General features: G+C 42.5%; 1 protein-coding gene across 1 annotated transcript in view; it reads left to right on the top strand.

The window, feature by feature from the left end:
• The window catches only part of LOC128652464 (multidrug and toxin extrusion protein 1-like), a 199121-nt gene that overhangs the window by 115426 nt on the left and 58425 nt on the right, over window positions 1-25270 (top strand). Inside the window, exon 11 of the mRNA XM_053705402.1 lies at window positions 21381-21450. Within this exon, the coding sequence (XP_053561377.1) occupies window positions 21381-21450 (70 nt within the window). The remainder of the gene's footprint in view (window positions 1-21380; window positions 21451-25270) is intronic.

Raw genomic sequence — 25270 nt, 5'->3', positions numbered from 1 at the left:
TGGCAATGGCTGAGAGAGAGAGGCATATCTGTGGAGAGAATGTAATTGCTTTTGCAGTTGCAAAAGATAGGCAGTTAATTGTACATCACCCACCGCAAGGTCAGGCAGGTGTAAAGTGTTGGCACTATACAAAGGAGGTGGCCTACCAAACAATAGTTCATATGGTGAGAGCTTGAGGGTCCCCTATGATTTGTGCGAGTCCCAAACAGTGCTAGGGGCAAAGCATCTACCCATTTAAGGCTTGCTTGAGAACAAATTTTAGCAATAGTCTGTTTTAGGGTCTGGTTCATTCTTTCCACTTGGCCTGAGCTTTCTGGGTGCCAAGGGGTATGGAGATGCCAAGTAAAGCCTAAGGCTAATGTCAGTTGCTGAATAATATTACTTGTGAAATGTGTTCCTCTGTCAGATTCAATTACTCTGGGGAGGCCAAACCTGGGTATGAGTTCTTTTAGCATCCACTTGGCAACTTCTTGGGCTTTTACAGTTCTAGTAGGAAAGGCCTCGACCCATCCACTAAGTTGATCCACTATCACAAGTAAGTGTTTGAAACCCCTACAGGGAGGCATGTCAGAAAAGTCAATTTGTAAACGTTCAAAAGGTTGAAATGCCCATGGGCGTCCGCCTGGTGGGCCTTTAGGGTCCCCCCTTGGCTTGAATTGAGCACAAGTCACACAATTCAATACAACTCGTTTTGCAGCTTGATGGATACCGGGGGCAAACCAATGTCTGTTAAGGGTTTCAGCAAGTCGTGTGGTACCCCAGTGTGTTTGGTTATGTAGAAAGGATAGCATAAGAGAGAGGTGTGGTTGGGGTAGAGCAGGGCGTCCATCAGTAGTGGACCAGATGCCAAAAGAGTCACAGGTAAGACCAAGACTAGTCCAGAGGTGAACAGTTTGTTCAGGAAGAGATGTGTAAAGAGAAGACAATGTAGTGTCAAGAGGGTGAGGTTTGTGAGTGGGGATGACTGAGAGAAGGATAAGTGGGAAGGAAGCTGCATGCTGAGCAATTCGATCAGCATAGCTATTACCAAGTGAGATGGGGTCCTGTGAGTGGGTGTGTGCTTTGCAATGCATAACAGAGATGGAAGTGGGTAAATTAATTGAGTCAAGGAGTGCAGAAACTTGGGGTGCATTGGCAATCTGGGTACCAGCAGAAGTTAGAAAACCCCTTAATTTCCATAATTGACCAGTGGCATGTACAATCCCAAAGGCATATTTACTATCAGTGTAAATGTTTACTGACCTGTCCTTTGAGAGTTGACAAGCACGGGTGAGTGCATGTAGCTCAGCTGATTGGGCACTGTAGTGAGACTGGAGGGGCTCAGCCTCTACAACAGAGTCTGTCTGGACTACAGCATAGCCGGATCGGCGAGAACCGTTCACCATCTTCCATCACAGAACAGTTTCCAATCTGGGCTTGGTAGAGGTACATCAGAGAGGTCATCCCTTGGTTTGGAGGAAAAGAGAGATACAGATAAACAGTCATGGTGTGGGGTACCATCATCAGGCAGAGGTAACAAAGTTGCTGGGTTGAGAGAGATACAGCGGAAGATAGTGATATTAGAAGGTACAAGGAGCATTGTCTCATATATAGTGAGACGTTGGTTTGAAAAATGTTGTGTATTTTTCTGATTGAGTAAGAGGTGTACTGCGTGTGGCACATAAATGTGCAAAGGATGTCCCTGTACAAGCTCCTGTGCTTTATCTACAAGCAGGGCTGTTGCAGCGACTGCCCGTAAGCAGCCGACAAGGCCCTGTGCAACAGGATCAAGGAGGGCGGAGTAGTATGCAATGGGGCGTTGACTGCCACCAAGGGGTTGTGTAAGTACACCTGAGGCAATGCCCCTACGCTCGTGCATGTAGAGGTGAAAGGGTTTGCGGAAGTCAGGAAGGCCTAGAGCCGGAGCAGAAAGAAGGCAGGTCTTTATGGAAGTAAAGCATTTGTCAGTTTCTGTCGTCCAGTCCAGGCTGTCTGGCATGTCTTTCATAGTCATATGAATCAGGGGCTTAGAGAGCTCCCCGTAACTGGGTATCCAGGAGCAGCAAAAACCAGCCATTCCAAGAAAACCCCTAAGCTGTCGCTTAGTACTTGGACGGGGACAGTCAATAATACCCTGTATTCTTTCTTGTGATAAACTGCGGGTGTCTGCGGTAAGAATGTGTCCTAAGTATTGGACTTGTGGCCAGGCATACTGAATCTTTTTAGGAGATACCTTGTGGCCCTTGTGTGCAAGAGAAATTAGTAAGGCAATGGTGTCAGTTTTACAGCTGTCGAGGTCAGGTGAGCAAAGGAGAATGTCGTCAACATAAAGAAGAAGTTGAGAGTGACAGGGTAAGGTAAGATCTTTCAGATCAAAGTGTAGGCAGGCAGAAAATATAGCAGGGCTCTCCACATAGCCCTGTGGTAAACAACACCAGGCCATCTGAGAGGAGGCCGGTGGCCAGGTAAAAGCGAAAAGGTATTGACTGTCAGGGTGCACAGGTATAGAGAAGAAAGCGGAGCATAAGTCAATGACAGAATAAAACTTTGTGGTCGGAGGAATAGCTGTCAGTATGGTGTAAGGATTGGGCACCACGGGATGGCGAGGTATCACAAAAACCTTAACTGCCCTTAGATCCTGCACAAACCGCCAGACAGTCTTACCGTCTGCACTCAATTGAGGTTTTTTAATTGGGAGAATGGGAGTATTGCATGGTGAGGAGCAGGGTACAAGAATACCCTGTTCCAAAAAACTGTCAACAAGGGGCTGGAGTCCAGCAATAGCCTCTGCAGATAGAGGATATTGTCGAACGCATGGGAAGGGGAGATCCGTGCGGACACGGATGTGGACAGGCTCAGCGGATTTTAAGAATCCCACATCAGAGGCTGCAGTACCCCACAACCAGGGAGGGGTAGCTGCAAAAAGTTCACTAAGGTCTGTGTTCGGTAGCGAGGTTGAAAAGAAGAGTCCGTTTACTGCTTTTAATGAGCTCTTGGGAAATTGTAAATACATGCCCTCGGGGCTACACTCAATGGTGGCTCTGAGTTTGCACAGAATATCACGTCCGAGAAGATTCACAGACTGACCTTCTGCAATAAGAAAAGAATGGTCAGTTGTCAGGGGACCCATTCGCACAGTCTGTAGTTTGGACATGGGGTAAGTGTGGGGATTACCTTCAATTCCCTTTACGGTCTCAGTGTCTATACTTTTAGGAATTGAGGGGTCAGTGAGGGTGGAAATAGTGGCCCCCCGTGTCAACTAGGCATGAGTAGGGTTTACCTCCTACAAGTAGTGTTATCATAGGGCTGTCTTTGGAAATATTAAATGAAAGTAACTGTTTCAAATGGGGAGTTAGTTTAGCGGTTGGGTCCCCGGCATCCCGTCATGCTTGGTAGCCTTGGTTGCCATAGGTGTAATTGCTGCGGTAAGTATTCTGAGGAGGGTTATAGGCCTGAGAGTGGGAAGGGTTATAGGGCTGAACTGTAGCTGGGTATGGATGATCTATGGCATGGCCTGGGTTAGTGTTATAACTGTGGTCCTGCGGGTAGTCTGGGGCACTATTGTGCCTGCCACGTCCGCGGCCACGAGACTGTCTCGGGTTTGCATCTTGAGGGCTATTACGGTAAGGACAATCACGTTTAAAATGATCAGGATCACCGCACTGAAAGCACAATCGATCCTGGGCCTGTGATGTTGAGCGCTGTCCACCCCTCCCTCTTCCTCTTCCTCTCTGCCCTATTACACCTGATTGAGTGAAAAACGCAGCAAGAAGAGAAACCGTTTCGGTTTCTTTGCTGACCGACTCTTATGCTCCCTATTGTCATATACATTCTTGGCAATTGCTAAAACAGCAGTCGGGCTCAGACCTTCCAAATCCTCCCTGCTCAACAGTCTCCTCCGGATGTCAGGGGTGCACTGACTTTTAAACAATCCGATGATAAGGGAGTCTGAGGCCAGTGCTGTTGTATCAATCCCTCCCCACACCCGCATAGCTTCTACCAAGCGCTGGTAGAAGTCAGCGGGATGTTCATCTAAACCCTGAACAACTGACGTAACATGCTGCCAGTTAACAGTCTTTCTGCCTGCTGTTCTAATTCCTTCTAAGATAGCCTGCTTCATAATACCTAATGCCCATCTATCATCCTCTGTATTGTAATCCCAATTGGGGTCATTAGTGAGAATGGTGGCGGACAATCTAGGAACAGAATAATGATGACCCCGGTTAGGAGGGTCTATAGTTTTTAGGGCAGCTCCTGCCTGGCGTAGGACTTCTAGTCTCTCGCCATCCAACATTAGTGCCTCAAGGAGGACATGTATGTCTGTCCATGAGGGATTATATGTACGGAATATAGCTTGAAATGTTTTTCTAGCACCCTCAGGGTCATCTCTAAATTTTGGGGTGGTATTTTGCCAATTTATAAGGTCACTGGTGGTAAAGGGGACATGAACAAAATGTTCAGTTACACTGCCCTCTGCAGTCGGGACAGGTATCACATGCAAGGGGGCTTGGAGTTTTTCTTTACTTTTAACTCCAGCAGCCTGGTTACGTGTAACAACTCCCCGACTTCCAGATGCAGTGGGCTTTTTGGTTTTCAGATTAATATTTTTGGTTTTTTTAAGAATTGGTTCAGGCCTCAATTCTGGCTGATCAGTCTCCTCTTCTGCCTCCTCTTTAAAATCTATAAGGTCTTCCTCCTCTTGTAAGCTATCAGGGGTAATTGAACCAGACCTAGAGGAGGATGAGGAGGCAGCAGATGACCGATGTTCCTGAAACTGAGGGCCAGTCAATCTATTATCGGGGGCAGCTGCAGAAGCTTTAGGCGCAGAGGCCCCCAAAGTCATAAGCGGTGGTGGGAGTGTGGGTGCAGGTGGTATTTGTGGAGCGGGCCTTAGGGGCGGAGGTGTGGGCTCATATTGGGGCAGTGCCGGCACTTGGGGCTGGTTACCTAAGAGTGCTATGGGTGGTGGCCGTGGCAGGGGCAAGGGGTAACCAAGTCCTAACAGGTCATCAGGGTCCACATATGCTGGAGGTGCATGGCATAAGGGCATTTGGGTTTTGACGTCCGCAACCCTACTATTCTCAAAAAGATAATAGTAGTCCATCTGGCCAGCGTGTACATCAACCAGTAGATTGCGGTGGGCAATTAATTTAGGGAGCTCAAAGGACCCAAATCTCGGCCACCTTAATTTAGGATCAAGGCCTAGAGTATAGGAGACCCAGAGCTCTGTGCACAAAGTATAAAGTCTATTTTTCTTTAAACTAGCAGTATTCAGTTTTCCCCAATTTTCATATACTTTAGCAAGGGGAGAGTCTTTGTCTACTTTAGACAGCCGGGATCCCATTATAATACCCCTGTTCCTTAAAGTGAATGTAAATTCTGATGACAAATAATAATAATAATTTGACCAAAAACAGGGGCACTTTAACTCCACAAAATCCACACTCACTCTAATCCCTAATCAAGTCCCTGCAGTTTTCGGACGGACACTTCCTTAACGTCGCTGCTTAGCGGGAGAGATTAGCACTATAGTCAAGTCAAGTCCCTGCAGTTACCGGATGGACACTTCCTCAACGTCCCTGCTTAGCGGGAGAGATTTGCACTATAGTCAAGTCACAATATGCCTTGGATCACTATTCCTGCCTCTGTAAAATCTCCTGTCATCTGAAACTTTATTTTATAGTGGGCTGGCACCCTAATGGTGTTTAACTGCCAGACAGATGTCCCACTGAATTTAATAGTGATCCATATAAAAAAAAAAACAGGGTAAAAGACCCACAACATATATTACACGTACATGAACACAAAAGACAAGAAGACACTCACGGACCGGTCCAAGGGGTAGATTGTGTCCGTTGTTTGTGGTCTGTTCCTCAGGACGTACTCCCTTATTGCCCCCCAGGACTCCCCAGCCAACAAGACAAAACCTCCCACAGGTAAGCTACAGACCTGAATCAGATGTGTGCGCGCAGATGTTGGTTCCCAGCTGGGGAGGCACGGAAGGTCGACCTGAAGCACGTCCCACCAGAGTCGCCAAGTTACTGTCGTGAGTGAGCTCATCTCAGGTGCAGTAATAAAGAGGTCCAGACCAGGTATTCAGCAAATAAAGGCTAACCCCAGGAGGGGTGATCTTTATTTCACTGTTGCAACAGTGACCCAACACAAACACAGCAACACAGAACTAACACATTTTCATATACATGCATTTTTAGACCCTAGAGTTCCTACAAAGCAGAGAGCTAATTGGCTGATGTTACAGAAGCATTAGTTATTTTGTTGTGAAGAGCTTATTTCCCAGCAGCAATGCCTGAACCAGCAAGCCAGCGCCTAAGAAGGGCTCCAAGAAAACCGTAACAAGTATCATTTCATAAAGAGTTAACTCTTTTTTTTCAGCTTTTAGAAACTATTGCCTAAATACACATTTGCTGGCCTCAGCTCTAAGTTTAGGGATAACCAATCCCATTGTCTAATCACCTCTGGAGCCAGACTGCTAATTGATAAGATGAACTTGTAAACTTGTTATCTAAAGTACTGTAATCCTATTGTGGCCTGTCAAAGGACAGTGCTCTCTATCTAAATGTGTGATGGGGGATTTTGTGCTTCCCCCCCTCTCCCCCTGGGAGTGCCCTGTGTGCATGTAACCTTAATAAAAAGCAGGCTGGGCATCCCAGTCCTGAGTTCTTGTTTGACCCTCAATCGCAGCGTTGACTCGTTTTTGTGGGCAGAAGGGTATCCTAGCTGTACTGCAGCTAAGGGAGATTATTCTATATTTGCGAGACTCATATAGAATACTATGGAAAGCAGCTACTCCCCTCTTTAGCAATAGGGATCCAGGCTACTAAGCGGTCCATCCCTCAGCGAGACTAAGGGTAACCGTAACATTTGGCGGCAGCGGCGGGATTTTCCTGGATTTCCTAGGAGAGGTACAGAACGGATGGAGAGCGCTTACGAAAAATTGAAGCGTACAACCCTAAAGGATTTACTTGAAAGCAGAGGGGGGTACGCCAGCAACCGGCCGAGGAGAGAGCTGATCGCAGAATTGACCGAACTGGATCAGAGCTTCACAATGGCGGAAACACCGACCACGATTAGTGACGAAAAAACCAGGATTGTTCGGGAAAGGCTCTCATTATACGGGCCGAACCCCTCCATGGAATTGGTACAGCAGTTGATGGCGCAGGTGGATGAGGATATACGAGAGACTCGAGCCCACGAACTCAACCTAGCGAACGCACACCGCAATGCTGAAGCCCCTGTCGAAAATGCTGGGAGGCCCAAGATACCCTATGCGGCATTTCGACCCTTTCTAGAGAGCGAGACAGGGATTGATGAATATTTGGCGGACTTCGAAAGGCAATGTGCCCTGCACCAGATTCCCAACAGAGAGTGGCCCACGATATTGTCTGGGAAACTATCCGGGCGAGCCCTGGAAGCCTTTTGTACTCTGGGTGCTGAGGAAGTGACACAGTATGAGCTAGTTAAGGAGACACTGTTGCGACGGTACGCTGTAACTCCGGACACGTATCGCCGACAGTTTCGGGGCACGGAAAAGAAGCCTAACGATACCCATATGGAATGGGCGCCCCGAATGCGGAGAGCGGCAAATCACTGGCTGAGCGGAAGTAACGCGGTGACTGGGGAGGAAATTTTACAATTGTTTCTCTTAGAACATTTTTATAATGGCATGGAACAGCAAGGGTAGGAATGGCTGCGAGACAGGCGGCCTTCTACCTTAGAAGAAGCAGCCAAATTGGCCGATGAACATTATGACTCCCGTCTTCACGAACCCATGAACTACCGAGCTCCAGCACGGGTCGAACCCAGAGAGGTTTACCGTGCACCCCCTCGTGCTGAATTCCGAGCCCCGGTGCCCACAGGGCCCGTCCGACACTCAGGACCACCCAATAACAGCTCTGAGCGTCCCAGACCGACTTGCCACCGATGCAAGCAACCAGGGCATTTCATGGCTAGCTGCCCCCTTAATACGCACCAGACACCCAGGAATTACAATTACCCCTCTGGGTCCTATCGTCCGGCCCGGGCCCTCTGTGTTAACCAAGAGGCCCCTATGGAGGGATATGTGGGGCCGCTTCACGAGGCAGACCCTGTATATGCTGCCTCAGATAACCGCCAGCAGCATCGGCAGAGGGTATGGCTCGAGGGGCGATCTACCGAGGGATTGCGAGACACAGGGGCTACTATCACGCTGGTACAGAGTCATTTGGTGCCAGAGCACAAGCGATCCGGACAGACTGTGGCCGTTAGAGTGGCGGGGGGGGGATGTGTACAAAATTCCAACAGCTAAAGTTCATCTTGATTGGGGAGCGGGAAAGGGGGCTGTGAACGTGGGCCTAATGGATAATTTACCTGCCAAAGTACTACTGGGCAACGATTTGGGCCCCATGACTTCTGCCTATGCTCCAGTATGCAACAACGAGGCGGACCCAGTGACTACACGGGCCCAAGCCCGGACGGAGCGAGAGCTCTCACCAGTGCGGGAGACACAGATAAGACCTACCCCGACCTTGCCTGACAGGTTAGGCCCCATACCCTGGGACACCCCAGATGCTTTTGAGGCAGAGTCTAAGACTGACCCGACCTTACAAAAGTACCGGGAACGAGCAGAGACCGGAGGGGGCGGGGCAGATAACGAAATATTCTTAAGGGAAACTATACTGCTGGACAGAGAAAAGGGGACAGCGTAGGCGACAGCTGGTAGTGCCCCACAAATACCGTCAAGAAATCCTCAAAATAGGCCACGACATCCCCTTAGCAGGCCACCTAGCCGTAACCCGTACCCTACACCGCATTACTCACACGTTCTTTTGGCCAGGGGTGCACGCTGACGTTAGAACTTACTGTAACACCTGCGATGTGTGTCAACGAGTAGGAAGGCGAGGCGATCACCCTAAAGCCCAGCTAGTAAATATGCCCATTGTAGAGGAACCCTTCAGCCGGGTTGCTATTGACCTAGTGGGACCACTGGCTACCCCTAGTCCCTCCGGTAAGCGCTACATTCTTACCATAGTGGACTACGCTACCAGGTACCCAGAGGCTGTCGCCCTATCCAACATACAAGCGGATACGGTAGCGAATGCACTAGTACAGGTGTTCTCCCGGGTAGGATTTCCAAAAGAAATCCTATCCGACCGAGGCACCCAATTTACGGCTGAATTAACCCAACAACTCTGGCAGGTTTGCAAAATTAAGTCCCTCCTGAGCTCCCCATACCACCCCCAGACGAACGGGCTGTGTGAGAGGTTCAATGGGACCCTCAAGCAAATGCTCAAGACGTTCACTCAGGAATACCGAGACTGGGAACGCTTCCTGCCGCACCTCCTATTTGCTTATCGGGAGGTGCCCCAGGAAACAACAGGGTTCTCTCCCTTCGAGTTGCTCTACGGAAGAAAGGTACGGGGACCCCTAAACCTGATCCGGGAGCGCTGGGAGGGAGAGATGGAGGCTGACGGTGTCCACATTGTGCCATACGTGCTGGAACTTAGGGACCGAATGGAGCAATTAGCCAAATCCGTGCGGGCTAATCTCCAGTTGGCCCAGAGAAGACAGAAAGTATGGTACGATCGGGGGGCCCGAAAGAGAATCTTCACCATAGGACAAAAGGTGTTAGTACTTAAGCCGGTGAAGACAGACAAATTGCAGGCGTCCTGGCAGGGTCCCTACCAGATCGTAGAGAAAAGGGGAGACACCACTTATGTGATAGCTAGCTGCCATGACAACAATCCGTATGTTGTTCCCCTCAGGTAGACCCCGACAGTTTACCCATTCCAGACCTATTAGAAAAGAGTCTCCCCACAGGTATAGTGGCGCAGGTTCAGATAGGGGACCGACTTAGCCCCACTGAAAGGGAGCAGCTCAACCAACTCCTCCAGTCCAAACACCTCACCTTCTCCCCGAAGCCAGGGTACACTACTTTAACCACCCACCAGGTAGATACTCCGGGACAAGCTCCCTTGCGCCAGGCTCCGTACCGAATCCCCGAAGCAGTTAGGACAGGAATGAAGGAGATCGATGAGATGCTCCAGCTCAGGGTAATTGAGCCCTCCGATAGTCCATGGGCCTCCCCAGTTGTCTTGGTGCCCAAGAAAGATGGGACCACCCGGTTCTGCGTAGACTATCGGAGGCTCAATGAAAATACTGTGACGGACGCTTACCCTATGCCCAGGGTAGACGAGCTACTCGATCGTATAGCCAGGGGAAATTACCTGACCACTATTGACCTCTGCTAAGGTTACTGGCAGATTCCCCTGGCCCCGGAGGCTATCCCCAAGTCGGCATTCGTCACCCCATTCGCCTTATATCAGTTTAGGGTAATGCCGTTTGGGATGAAGAATGCCCCAGCTACATTCCAGCGCTTGGTGGATAGGCTCCTGGATGGCTTCCAGAGTTTTGCTTGCGCCTACCTGGACGACATAGCGATCCACAGTGAGTCCTGGGAGGACCACTTAGCTCATGTGGGAATGGTTCTGGATCAGATCCGGGCTGCTGGCCTGACTCTGAAGCCAGAAAAATGCCACTTTGGGATGGCCGAGGTACAGTACCTGGGTCACCGGGTGGGGTGTGGAAAGCAGCGACCAGAGCCGGCCAAAATAGAAGCCGTCGCCAATTGGCCCACCCCCATCACTAAGACTCAGGTCCTAGCCTTCCTGGGCACGGCAGGGTACTAAAGACGGATCGTACCAGACTACAGCACACTTGCCAAACCCCTGACTGACTTGACCAAGAAGAACTTACCTCGACAGGTCCTGTGGTCTCCCCACTGTGAAACGGCTTTCCAGGCTCTCAAAAATGCTCTAATTAACGCTCCTGTCTTGGCGGCCCCAGCCCTTAACAAACGTTTTATCGTCCATACAGATGCTTCCATGTTCGGGCTGGGAGCTGTCCTCAGCCAAGTAGGCGAAGATGGAGGGGAGCATCCAGTTGCCTACATCAGCCGGAAGCTCCTGCCCGCGAAGTCAGCTATGCAGCTGTCGAAAAGGAGTGTTTGGCTTTGGTGTGGGCATTAAAGAAATTGACTCCCTATTTATATGGTCAGGAGTTCACTCTGGTCACCGACCATAACCCGTTGGTGTGGCTGAACCGGGTCTCTGGAGATAACGGCAGGCTATTACGTTGGAGCTTATCGTTGCAACCCTTCAATTTCACCATTACTTACAGACCTGGGAAACAGAATGGCAACGCCGACGGGTTGTCCAGACAAACCGACCTCAGCCCCGCATAACCAGCGGTCTGGACAGCCTTAGTCTGCCCCGAAAAGGGGTCAGACCGTGTCTGCCAGAGTGTTCCACAGAAAGGGAGCACTGTTACAGAAGCATTAGTTATTTTGTTGTGAAGAGCTTATTTCCCAGCAGCAATGCCTGAACCAGCAAGCCAGCGCCTAAGAAGGGCTCCAAGAAAACCGTAACAAGTATCATTTCATAAAGAGTTAACTCTTTTTTCAGCTTTTAGAAACTATTGCCTAAATACACATTTGCTGGCCTCAGCTCTAAGTTTAGGGATAACCAATCCCATTGTCTAATCACCTCTGGAGCCAGACTGCTAATTGATAAGATGAACTTGTAAACTTGTTATCTTAAGTACTGTAATCCTATTGTGGCCTGTCAAAGGACAGTGCTCTCTATCTAAATGTGTGATGGGGGATTTTGTGCTTCCCCCCCTCTCCCCCTGGGAGTGCCCTGTGTGCATGTAACCTTAATAAAAAGCAGGCTGGGCATCCCAGTCCTGAGTTCTTGTTTGACCCTCAATCGCAACGTTGACTCGTTTTTGTGGGCAGAAGGGTATCCTAGCTGTACTGCAGCTAAGGGAGATTATTCTATATTTGCGAGACTCATATAGAATACTATGGAAAGCAGCTTCTCCCCTCTTTAGCAATAGGGATCCAGGCTACTAAGCGATCCATCCCTCAGCGAGACTAAGGGTAACCGTAACAGCTGATAATTGGCTAATAAATCTCACGTGATTAGTGGTTACTGGGAAGAAAGAAAAAAAAAACAACTCATCTATGTTAAAATTTGGGAGATATGTTTTCTTGGAAGTTGATGTTTTCTTGGAAGTTGATACTGAACAGAGAAGCCTTGGATTTTACCTTGAGTTTCAGATATTTAGAAAACAATGTATGGGAGAAGCCATAACTTTAAGATGTACTGATACATACTTATTAGGCTAAAAGTAAGTTGTTAAAGATACATCACCTATTAGGTCAGGAGTGAAATGCTGGAAAATACAGAAGTAATATATCTGTAGTTTTAGAGAAGAGTTCAGAAAAGAAAAGGAAAAGTTTGGTTAAACATATAAAATAATGAAAATAGAATAAGCAGCTCATAACACTTATTTGGACGATATCTTGGTACTAGCTCAGTCTTTACATAATGCAGAATCTCACACGAATCAACTAGTGTTGTTTCTTCGGAAACATGGTTGGAGGATCAATTTACCAAAAAGTTTCTTGATTCCTCAGACAAGGGTCACCTTTTTAGGCTTCCAGATAGAGACAGAGTCATGGACACTGAATCTAACAGACAAGAGACGTTTAAAATTGGTTGCAGCCTGCCGGAACCTTCAGTCTCAGTCATTCCCTTCAGTGGCTATGTGCATGGAAGTTTTAGGTCTCATGACTGCAGCATTGGACGCAATCCCCTTTGCTCGTTTTCACATGAGACCTCTACAGCTTTGTATGCTGAATCAATGGTGCAGGGATTATACAAAGATATCACAATTAATATCCTTGAATCCCAATGTACGACACTCTCTGACATGGTGGATAGATCACCATCGTTTGGTTCAAGGGGCTTCTTTTGTTCGCCCAACCTGGACTGATCACAACAGATGCGAGTCTTTCAGGTTGGGGAGCTGTTTGGGGATCTCTGTCAGCACAAGGGGTTTGGAAATCTCAAGAGGCGAGATTACCAATAAATATTTTAGAACTCCGTGCAATTCTCAGGGCTCTTCAGTTCTGGCCTCTACTAAAGAGAGAACCATTCATTTGTTTTCAGACAGACAATATCACAACTATGGCTTATGTCAATCATCAGGGTGGGACTCACAGTCCCCAAGCTATGGAAGAAGTATCTCGGATACTTGCCTGGGCGGAATCCAGCTCCTGTCTAATCTCTGCGGTGCATATCCCAGGCATAGACAATTGGGAGGCGGATTATCTCAGCCGCCAGACTTTACATCCAGGGGAGTGGTCTCTCCATCCAGATGCGTTTTCTCAGATTGTTCAGATGTGGGGGCTTCCAGAGATAGATCTCATGGCCTCTCATCTAAACAAGAAACTTCCCAGATACCTGTCCAGGTCCAGGGATGTTCAGACGGAAGCAGTGGATGCGCTGACACTTCTTTGGTGTTATCATCCTGCTTACATCTTTCCGCCTCTAGTTCTCCTTCCAAGAGTGATCTCCAAAATCATCATGGAACAGTCTTTTGTGTTGCTGGTGGCTCCAGCATGGCCACACAGGTTTTGGTATGCGGATCTGGTTCGGATGTCCAGTTGCCCGCCTTGGCCACTTCCGTTATGGCTGGACCTACTATCTCAAGGTCCGTTTTTCCATCAGGATCTCACATCATTAAATTTGAAGGTATGGAAATTGAACGCTTAGTTCTAAGTCATAGAGGTTTCTCTGACTCAGTGATTAATACTATGTTACAAGCTCGTAAACCTGTTTCTAGAAAGATTTATTATAGAGTTTGGAAGACTTAGATTTCATGATGTTCTTCTCATCAATTCGCCTGGCATTCTTTTAGAATTCCTAGAATTTTACAGTTTCTTCAGGATGGCTTGGATAAGGATTTGTCTGCAAGTTCCTTGAAAGGACAAATCTCCGCTCTTTCTGTTTTATTTCACAGAAAGATTGCTATTCTTCCTGATATTCACTGTTTTGTACAGGCTTTAGTTCATATTAAGCCTGTCATTAAATCAATTTCTCCTCCTTGGAGTCTTAATTTGGTTCTGAAGGCTTTACAGGCTCCTCCATTTGAGCCTATGCATTCTTTGGACATTAAATTACTTTCCTGAAAAGTGTTGTTCCTTTTGGCTATTTCTTCTGCTAGAAGAGTTTCTGAGCTATCTGCTCTCTTTCTTGTGAGTCTCCTTTTCTGATTTTTCATCAGGATAAGGCAGTTTTGCGGACTTCTTTTCAATTTTTACCTAAGGTTGTGAATTCTAACAACATTAATAGAGAAATTGTTGTTCCTTCCTTGTGTCCTAATCCTAAGAATTCTTTGGAGAGATCCTTACATTCTTTGGATGTGGTAAGAGCTTTGAAATATTATGTTGAAGCCACTAAAAATTTCAGGAAGACTTCCAGTTTATTTGTTTTATTTTCTGGTCCTAGGAAAGGTCAGAAAGCTTCTGCTATTTCCTTGGCTTCTTGGTTGAAACTTTTGATTCATCAAGCTTATTTGGAGTCGGGTCAAACCCCGCCTCAGAGAATTACAGCTCATTCTACTAGATCAGTCTCCACTTCGTGGGCTTTTAAGAATAAAGCTTCAGTTGATCAGATTTGCAAAGCAGCAACTTGGTCCTCTTTGCATACATTTACTAAATTCTACCATTTTGATGTATTTGCTTCTTCAGAAGCAGTTTTTGGTAGAAAAGTTCTTCAGGCAGTTGTTTCAGTTTGATTCTTCTGCTTTTGATTTAAGTTTTTTTCTTTTAAAAGTGAAAATAACTTATTTTTTGGGTTGTGGATTATTTTTTCAGCGGAATATGGCTGTTTTTATTTTATTCCCTCCCTCTCTAGTGACTCTTGAGTGGAAGACTCCACATCTTGGGTATTGATATCCCATATGTCACTAGCTCATGGACTCTTGCCAATTACATGAAAGAAAACATAATTTATGCAAGAACTTACCTGATAAATTCATTTCTTTCATATTGGCAAGTCCATGAGGCCCACCCTTTTTATGGTGGTTATGATTTTTTTGTATAAAGCACAATTATTTCCAAATTTCCTTTGTTGATGCTTTCTACTCCTTTATTTATCACCCCACTGCTTGGCTATTCGTTAAACTGAATTGTGGGTGTGGTGAGGGGTGTATTTATAGGCATTTTGAGGTTTGGGAAACTTTGCCCCTCCTGGTAGGATTGTATATCCCATATGTCACTAGCTCATGGACTCTTGCCAATATGAAAGAAATGAATTTATCAGGTAAGTTCTTACATAAATTATGTTTTATTAACTTACCTAGGTAAAATAAATACAAACTTACCTGTGAAATAAAATCTAACCTGCCTTACACTAAAACCTAACATTACAGAAAAAAAACCCACTAAGATTACTAAAATAAAATTGACTAAATTACAAAAAAAACACACTAAATTACAAACAATAATTTACAATAAACAATAAGAAACAAATTATCAAAAATAAAAAAACAATTACACCTAATCTAATAGCCCAATCAAAATAACCCCCCCCCCCATAAAATCCTAGCCTACAATAAACTACCAATAGCCCTTAAAAGGGCCTTTTGTGGGTCATTGCCCCAAAGATATCAGCTCTTTTACCTGAAAAAAAATACAACCCCCCCCCCAACAGTAAAACCCACCACCCACCCAACCAACCCCCCCAAATAAAAAGCTAAAATCTAAAACAAACCTAATCTAACCATTGCTCTGAAAAGGGCATTTGTATGGGCATTGCCCTTAAAGGGACAGTATACACTAATTTTCATATAACTGCATGTAATAGACACTACTATAAAGAATAAGATGCAGATACTGATATAAAAATCCAGTATAAAACAATTTAAAAACTTACTTAGAAGCTCTCAGTTTAGCTCTGTTAAAAAAGGTAGCTGGAAAGTCCACTGCAAGTGGGAAATAAGACACTCCCCCTCCCCCTTCTTTTGCATATGAAAAGACCCTTTACACAAACAGAAGCAAGCAGGAGTAGGTATATCACGGTATTCTCATAAAACTTTGGGGCTTGGTTAGGAGTCTGAAAATCTGAGCAATGTTAAAAAAAATAAACTTTATGGGCTATATAAATAGATCTACAAAACATTTATGCAAAGAAAAAAATGTGTATAATGCATCTTTAAAAGGACATTTAGCTTTTTCGTCATGCCCTGAAATCCACACCGGATGGATGAAAATAGAAGATGCCGCCTGGATTAAGACTTCTTGCCGCTTGGATGAGAACTTCACCGGCTGGATGAAGATCGAAGAGGCCGCATGGATGAGGACTTCGCCGGCTGGATGGATCCTTCAATTTAGTTTTATTTTTTATTGTAATTAGTTACTTTTTCATTTTTAGAGTACTGTTAGGATTTTTTTAATGTGTAGTTTATGTTTCTTTAATTGGTCGTTAGTTTAATTGTAGTTTAATAATTATATTAGTTTAATTGTTAGTTTAAAATTAACTTTTGTTATTTGACAGGTAATTTTTAATTTAATTTAAGACAGGGAAATTGTAATTTTAATATAAAGTTAGGGGGGCTTACGGTTTAGGGGTTGATAGTTTATTATAGCATATTTTGTTGTGGGGGGCTTGCGGTTTAGGGGTTAATAGTTTATTTAAGTATGTTTTCTTGTGGGGGGCTTGCGGTTTAGGGTTAATATTTTATTATAGTATATTTCATTGTGGGGGGCTTGTGGTTTAGGGGTTAATAGGTTTATTATAGCGGCGGTGTGTGCGGACGGCAGATTGGGGTTAATAATATTTAAATAGTGTTTGCGATGTGGGAGGGTGGCGGTTTAGGGGTTAATGGGTTTATTATAGTGGCAACGATGTCGGGGAGTGGAGGAATAGGGGTTAATAAATTTTATTAGTGTTGGCAGTCGGGAGCGGTGTTTGCGATGCGGGAGGGCCTTGGTTTAGGGGTTAATATGTAGTTTATGGGTATAAGTGTACTTTTTAACACTTTAGTTATGAGTTTTATGTTACAGCTTTGTAACGTAAAACTCATAATTACTGACTTTCAGATGTACGGATCTTGTCGGTATAAGGTGTACCCCTAACTTTTTTGCCTCCCAGGCAAACTCATAATACCGCTAAAAGGCTTGCGGTACACCTATACCGTCAAAACTTGTAATAGCAGCGTTAGGGAAAATGAAACGTTATAGGCCATAACGCTGCTATTTGACTCATAACGCCAAACTCATAATCTAGGTGTTTATTTGTTAAAACACAACGTTTCACGGTCTTACCTGACCGTTTCTTCAGGTGTATATTTACACCTGAGGAAACGATAAGGCAAGCCCGTGAAACATTGTGTTTTAACAAATAAAGTCTTATTTTATTTAGACTTTTTCACAACTTTTTTTTTATATATACTTTTAACCATTGTCCACTATTGTGGAAGTTTTATATGGTCTTATTGTATGGCCTGTGAATCACAGCCTTGCAACCGTTGCAGCAATCCAACTATCCCGGTCACTGACAGTCTAATCAAACTACAAGCTGTTTGGAGCAGAAGCTTTTTGGAACACACGAGGAAAAAGTTGTCTGGATGACTTATAAAAGTCCAGGAGGCTTATGTAGCACTTCTCAAGTGCCCTGAATCTTGTAAGTACATTAAGTATTTGTGCAGATACGCATTTGAACTACTGATTGTGCACTATGGTGGCGCCTTCTTCTTTTCTTTGATAATTCTAGACGATCTGACTTGACTACCAGCAAGTTACTAGAAGAAGTAGCCTGCCGCATGTAATAACCCCCTGTGGACTTTACCCTTGAAATAATTTGGGACTAACCTGCACTTTTTTGGATAGGTGAAATGAATTATTTACTTATGCGATCGTATATTGATACACACATATATATATATATATATATATATATATATATATGTTTGTAATTTGTAACTTTAATACACACATAGCATTTTTGCCTTTTTGCACTTGGAAATCTGCACTTTCGTTTTACACTGTTGCACTTTTGTATTGCAACTGCAACTACTTAGTGAACCATAGATGTTTATGTTGTATCCCAACTTTTACATATCTATGTTGAATTTTGATTTAATTTTGTTTTAATTAATATATTTCTGGTCCTCACCTACTCATGTGTCCGACTGACATGTAACCGTTAGAGTATCTGCTCTCTCTATACAAAGACAGAGGTCACTGGCAGTGACCTGAGGAGTCCACCAGCAGTCTGTGATAGTACAACCCGGACAGCCTTTACAAATACTTTATTCACTGGAGATTCAAGCAATATAGGGAAAGATATCCTAAGGCACTTGCATGCCAGTTCCACATTTTCAATCTAGACTCAAAATCGAGTCTAAATTAAGAAATCAGTATAAATTCTTTATTAAACACACACACATATTTATATAAAACTCTTCTGATTATTCCAGTTCATATGAAAATCAAAATCTTGTAAAAGAATCAATAGCATTTAAACAAATACAACCTCAACCCAGTTTTCTGACAGAGAGGCATTTCTAGTTTTATTCTTTTAATGGGAGATAAGGATGCAACTTACTTGTCTGGTGCCAAAGAGACTGTTAGTAGGGCCATTAATCTGTCAATACACATCTCCCTTAACAGCTGACTGGGCACACATCCCCACAGGATACAGAGCATAGCCGCCACTAAAATAGCTGTCACACCCCTAAACTGATAGACCCTTAAACAGGAATTATCTTCTCTTACCATTAACTTTTTAACCCTTGCAGAAACCTGACACCAAACCTACACCCTTAAGATCTCTTTACTCCACAAAATACTCACAAATAACTATATTTTCCTCCATGTGCTCCCAATAAATGTAATGGTCCAACACTTTCCAAGCCTACACAGTACAAAACCTTTTTGGATGCTGCAGGAAAATATCCTTTCAAATGGACCAGGCTCTCTCTCAACCCCTACTGGAAGGTTGAATACTGATGCTGCCCCTTGCTTACATATAATAAATAGACAGAAACCAAAAGTTCAGCCAGCACAAGATGTGGTTAAAATGAAGTTCCTTTATTTGTTCATCAAATTAAAAATGGCATTATAGCAGCTTATCAGGTGAAATAGTCTCACATGTTTTGGCCGTTAAGCCTTAATCATAGACCTAGACATAGTTAAAAACACCTAAAATATATACCCGTAGCTGTTATCTCATTGGATAGCCCTAACCTTGTGACCAACTGGACCCAGAATATATAATTTAACCTTATGTTAACATTATATATATTATACTTTATTTGTAAAGTCAAAAGAAACAATCAGTAACACTAAGGGTGTGTTACTACTAGGGGGCGCACAGGACCTTATATGATTATTATGTAAATAGGCTAAGAGAGAAGAGAACAAGATATTATATATAATAACTATAATAAAATATACTATACGGAATAATGTAAACAAAAAAGAAACAATTCTTATAAATATGGGACTATGAGAAACATAGGATACAACACAAATAATAGCAAATACAGTAATAAGAAATTCCTAAAAGGTTCTTATCTGGAAATGCTGTCTTCTTCTGCAATGTTATATAGATGGTAAATGTCCCAATTGGGGTGGGTATAGTCCCAAATGATGAATGTGATCAAATACCAGGATGATCAATGATCAGGAACACAGATGATGACTGGAGTCAGCTGCTTTGTCAGGGAAATCAGGATCTAAGAGCAAGTTCTCTGTGAAAAAAAAAAATCACAAAAAGACAAAGGCGCCTCCTAGTGTAATACAGTTGGTGAAAGAGATTTGTTAGGTAATCAAAAAGGTACTCACAAGTGGAGCAGCACCCAATTGTGCTAAATCAAACAGACTGGGATCTCACAGTGTCCCAGCTCACTGACACTGCAAGGAAACTGGTTTCTCCAATGTCTTGCCGGACTGACAGAGCTCAGACTCTCACAAAGAGGTTTACATAAAACCAAATTTTATTAATAAAATGAAAATCTCAGTGTCTCATGACACTAGATATTAAAAGAACAAGCAACGCGTTTCTCAGACTGCTGTCTGTTTCATCAGGAAGCCTGATGAAACAGACAGCAGTCTGAGAAACGCGTTGCTTGTTCTTTTAATATCTAGTGTCATGAGACACTGAGATTTTCATTTTATTAATAAAATTTGGTTTTATGTAAACCTCTTTGTGAGAGTCTGAGCTCTGTCAGTCCGGCAAGACATTCTCCATCCAGTTTCTAACTTTAGTTGTTAACTCTGCTTGCCACATGTAATCAGGGCTACTTAGAAACAGGGCCCACGAGAGCCAAGCCAAGGATAAGGATGTTTATATTAGTGGAGGCTAACTACTAATGAATTAATGTGATTCACCTGGTTTCAGGCAGTCTGGCTACAAAGGAGTTATGCACCATACACATTAGAATGTAGGGGAAGAGGCAAATGCTAGGAAATGCAGACTATACTTACACAGCTAAACAGAATACATCTGATTACAAAATAGTCATAAAAATCAAACATTACCAGAAATAAAACTGTTTACAGGACAAGGAAATTCATCCTTAGATAGTGGTGAAAAGAGGTGAATTTGCATACCTGAGTAGGGTTGCCACCTCCGCCATGTTTTCCTGGACACATGCGTTATACATGCTGCAGGGTGTGCAGGTCGAAAACATGAATTTCAACCCTGGAAAGCACATAAATAGTGACACTGAACAGCACTATTCATGTTCCTTTCTGCACACCCTGCAACATGTATAACTCAAAAGTGTCCAGGAAAACATGACTGAGGTCGCAACCCTACTGTAGAGAGATGACATGAGATAGAGTTAGAACAATAGCTGTGTTCATGTTTCATGTTGTTAGCAGGGCATTCTGGATGAGAGCAGAGTGGATGTAACTTCATTTGTTAACTCAGCTACTACATGTAACCAGGGCCACATACAAACAGGGCCCATAAGAGCCAAGGAAATGACATTTGAGATTTGGTTTATGAAAGGGCACATACAAACCCAAATCATACTGAATGTATACAAGCTTTAAATACACAAAGTAAAAAAGACAGAATAACAATGCTTTGACACTGTCCGTTATGTGTTCAGATAGCTTTTTATAGCCAGTATTATAATATTACAATGTTCAGTATTAGTGGCAAAAATAAATGTTTAAAATGACACAATTAAGGTAAATATGGAATTTGTAAACCATTGAATATGCTCTGGCAGGTAAATGGATCATTGGGAACAAATTAAAGGGGGCGACATTTTACAGTATAATATAAGCCTTTATCACAGTAATTATATGGTTATTGTTATCATAAGTAAATTTAAAGTTACTTGCAAATGCTCAGCCTAGCATTAATAACTCTTAGTTGCTCACGATAATAGAAATGTGATTCTGGTCATTTTAATGCATTCAAACTCAAAGAAAGGAAGCCTTCACTATTAAACTCCTTCTGGTGAATAACTCATTTTGTATTCTGAATTGGTTTATTGCTTTTGTGAGACAAATTCCCATAAACTTTTTTTTTTTCCAGAGAAATACTATCTCTGGTCATCAAAGCAACACCCATTATTGCAATATTCTTTGTTGCTGATGCAATGTGTGTAAGTATACAACAAATATTTTTTTTAACATTATATTCAGCTATGTTCCATTTCTGTGATCTAAATGTCAAGAGGACATACACTTGCACCTTTATCAACACACTAGAGATGTGAAAAGGTGAAATAGCCCCCAATATCCCCTGTACCCTTTAAATTTACCTTTGAGGTCAACTTATTGCATCCTTAACATTATGGTCTAGAACAACCCTGTCCTCAAGCTATTGGTTAACATGAAAACCAATAACTGTTTATAAGTTGATTTTTAGGCTGCCTATAAGCAAAATGAATTAATTATAAAGCAGTAGCCAGTCAGGCAGTTGTAACAGGCTGGCTGATCAGTAGAACAGTAAACGCTGCAAAGTATCATTTTAAAATCAATACAAATCAATTTTCTCTGGCGTTATGAAAGAAATTAAATGGTAAAATTACCCTGTGTGAAAACATGTTAACAATATCTTTCCAATGATTTAATAAAACCTTCTGCTGTGCTTGCTCACAAAAAAAAATAAAAAAATAAAAATTATATATATATATATATATATATATATATATATACACAAAACATGGGGTGGGGTCAGCACTCTCAGACCGGACCGGGTACACATCCTATGACCCTGCAACATGCACAGCCCTGGGTGCAAACCAGCACTCTCAGGAAGCTGCACTGCCACCAGAGTCACAGGCAGTTAACCCCAGTCAGGCCTGGGTGCAAGGCCCAAACAAGGAAAATTACAAAAAATAATATTTTTTAATATAAACACACAGAAAAAGTCCAGCACTCACTCACAAGCTCTCAACTAAGATAAAAAGCAGCAATGGAAGAATTAGTTACCGCATCGCATTTCTGTGTTCATAACCACAGTGTCTCTCAGTCCAAACCAATGTAAGTACCAGCTAATCTTTCTGCTATGATTATAAATTAATTTCAGTTTCAGGTTTACAACAGAAAGATCAGGCTGACAAGAGAAATTTAAACTGAACTTAAAATCTCTATAACTTTGTAAAGTTGATTGCAACAAGTATTTTGGTAGCCACAATTTAATTTTTCGATATAAATTTAGATTTCTTACACACTTTTTCATATTTGACAAAAACCCATGTAGGAGTTATCAATGCGTTATTTCAAAATCAAATGTGAGTATATATGATTAGCAGCATCATTGTCTTTATAAAAAGAAAAGAAAAAATTCGGACCTGATTACGAGTGAAGCACTCTTGCTAGAGCGCTAATTGTGCTAGAAGTAAACTTTCGGACGTGTTTCAGTATTATGATTTGAAAGAAAAAAAGTTATTGCTCTCTCACTAACCCGACGCATGCAAAAAGCTGAACTTAGAATATTGCGCGAGCAATAACCTATTGCCCCATAGAAGTCAATGGAGCAAAAACCCTGATCCCATATTCTTATATGCACTAACCCAGCACGAATATATATATATATATATATATATATATATATATATATATATAATATTTCACATGATCATAAATAGGTATAGATATATACAGATATATGGAGTATATATAAAGGAGGAGGAGCACCTCCAGAAGAGGCTTAAGTATACTATAAACAGAGCATTCAGCACTGAGGTTAGGTGTTGCGTTATACCACTAAAATAGGTAAATAGCGATAGTATCCTAATGCTATTGTAAAAGCTGATGTAAAGTGACTGGATAAATCAATAATATTGTTGGAACAGTAAAGCAAAAGATAATAGAGTGTAATATCAGTATAGCCAATGTTGCTCAGATATGTAACTAAAATGTATAGCAAGTATATCTAGCAAAGCGTATTTAGAAAGTTACAAATTGACAAATATAACTGATTATCTTGTACATTATGTTAGAACAGCTTTCATATTAAAAATTATATATTTAATAAAACACAGATAAAAAAATGAAGTTATATAACATCACTAAAGTTATATACTGATAATCAATAAGTATTGCATAGGTCGCGGAAAATGAACAGATATTGTTAAGATTGTGGATTTAGAACTTAAAGTGATGGTAAAGTCATCTGTTGTGCAGTACATAATCCTTTTTCTTTTACCTTAACTAGCACATCGATGTGCTTATATAAATAAAAAACAATTTATTCACTCTGTAATGATGATTTTATTTCCCCTCCGTAGAGTTTTTTAAACAGCCTCTCTATAATTTTTTCACCGGTGCAGCTTTGATTGACAACGCTTTTAGCCAATCAGCTCACCATGCGCCCTATGTAAAATATGAACCGCACGCTCCCGGCATCTACACTAACTCTTTGCTACTTACTGCGCATGCGCACTTCTTACGCTAACTGCGCATTGCTATCTGAGAATACTCAGCTCCTGGTTTTAGCCGATGTAAGTAAACAGTAAATCATTCCTTTCGTAATGATTCACTGTTTGCTTTCATTTCTCTCATCAGCCAGATATTTTTCGATGTCTATATGTTTCAATGTTTGCTTTAATTTCTACCATCAATAATTTCTCTCTTCATATATAAAATAATTGTAAGTATTTTTTGGGCAAAAAATACTTACAATTATTTTATATATGAAGAGAGAAATTATTGATGGTAGAAATTAAAGCAAACATTGAAACATATAGACATCGAAAAATATCTGGCTGATGAGAGAAATGAAAGCAAACAGTGAATCATTACGAAAGGAATGATTTACTGTTTACTTACATCGGCTAAAACCAGGAGCTGAGTATTCTCAGATAGCAATGCGCAGTTAGCGTAAGAAGTGCGCATGCGCAGTAAGTAGCAAAGAGTTAGTGTAGATGCCGGGAGCGTGCGGTTCATATTTTACATAGGGCGCATGGTGAGCTGATGATTGGCTAAAAGCGTTGTCAATCAAAGCTGCACCGGTGAAAAAATTATAGAGAGGCTGTTTAAAAAAACTCTACGGAGGGGAAATAAAATCATCATTACAGAGTGAATAAATTGTTTTTTATTTATATAAGCACATCGATGTGCTAGTTAAGGTAAAAGAAAAAAGGATTATGTACTGCACAACAGATGACTTTACCATCACTTTAACACAAAAAGATTGGCCAATTTTGAAAAAGTATATTAAAAATTGTGCACAGAGGATATGTAAATATCCAGGTGAAAGGGGAGATGAATAAAGTAACAATAAAAAAATATAAATAAAAATAGGAATATATGGGTGAAATGTCCCAAAATTAGGGATAAAGTGAAATTCCAGAAAAAGTTACTAATTTGTTAATTTAGTGTCCCATATGTGGAAAGTATAGTCAGATCCTGGGTGTAGTGGGACTTCACAGGTAACAAGTGAGCATAAGTACAGTCCTATAAGGTGGCCAGTTAAATGGGATATCCAAAGTGTGAATGGTTCTAAGTGTGGATCCAGTAAAGAGTAACCTATGAAGAAAAAAATAAAACAGAGGGCTGCACAATAATATGAATACAATTGAAAATGTGCTCACCGTATTACAGAAAAACTCAGGCTGGTATGTCGTATTCAAGAGTGGTCTACGCATTGCAGCCTGCAACAAGGCCTTTGTCAAGACTATACCAGCTGAGAGTGATTTCAGTATTTAAATCCTTGCTTAACCAATGCCGTGGGGGGGGGGGGGGGGGTTTGGGTCACCATTTCGTGTCATTACGTATTATATAGTTCCTAGCATATTTATGACTTATACAAGTATTTAGATTTAATCAAATACGAGTACCAATAATATAACAGGCATTTGTATACCGGAATAAAAAATGTTGAAAATGTGTTAAGGAACAAAAATCCAATTTTCTCCAACATTGGTGTGTCTGGTCCACGGCGTCATCCTTACTTGTGGGATATTCTCTTCCCCA

The sequence above is a fragment of the Bombina bombina genome, chromosome 3, assembly GCF_027579735.1.
Source record: "Bombina bombina isolate aBomBom1 chromosome 3, aBomBom1.pri, whole genome shotgun sequence".
Classification (NCBI taxonomy): domain Eukaryota; kingdom Metazoa; phylum Chordata; class Amphibia; order Anura; family Bombinatoridae; genus Bombina; species Bombina bombina.
Note: the sequence above shows the minus strand (reverse complement) of the source record. Positions and strands in the feature narration are given on the sequence as shown.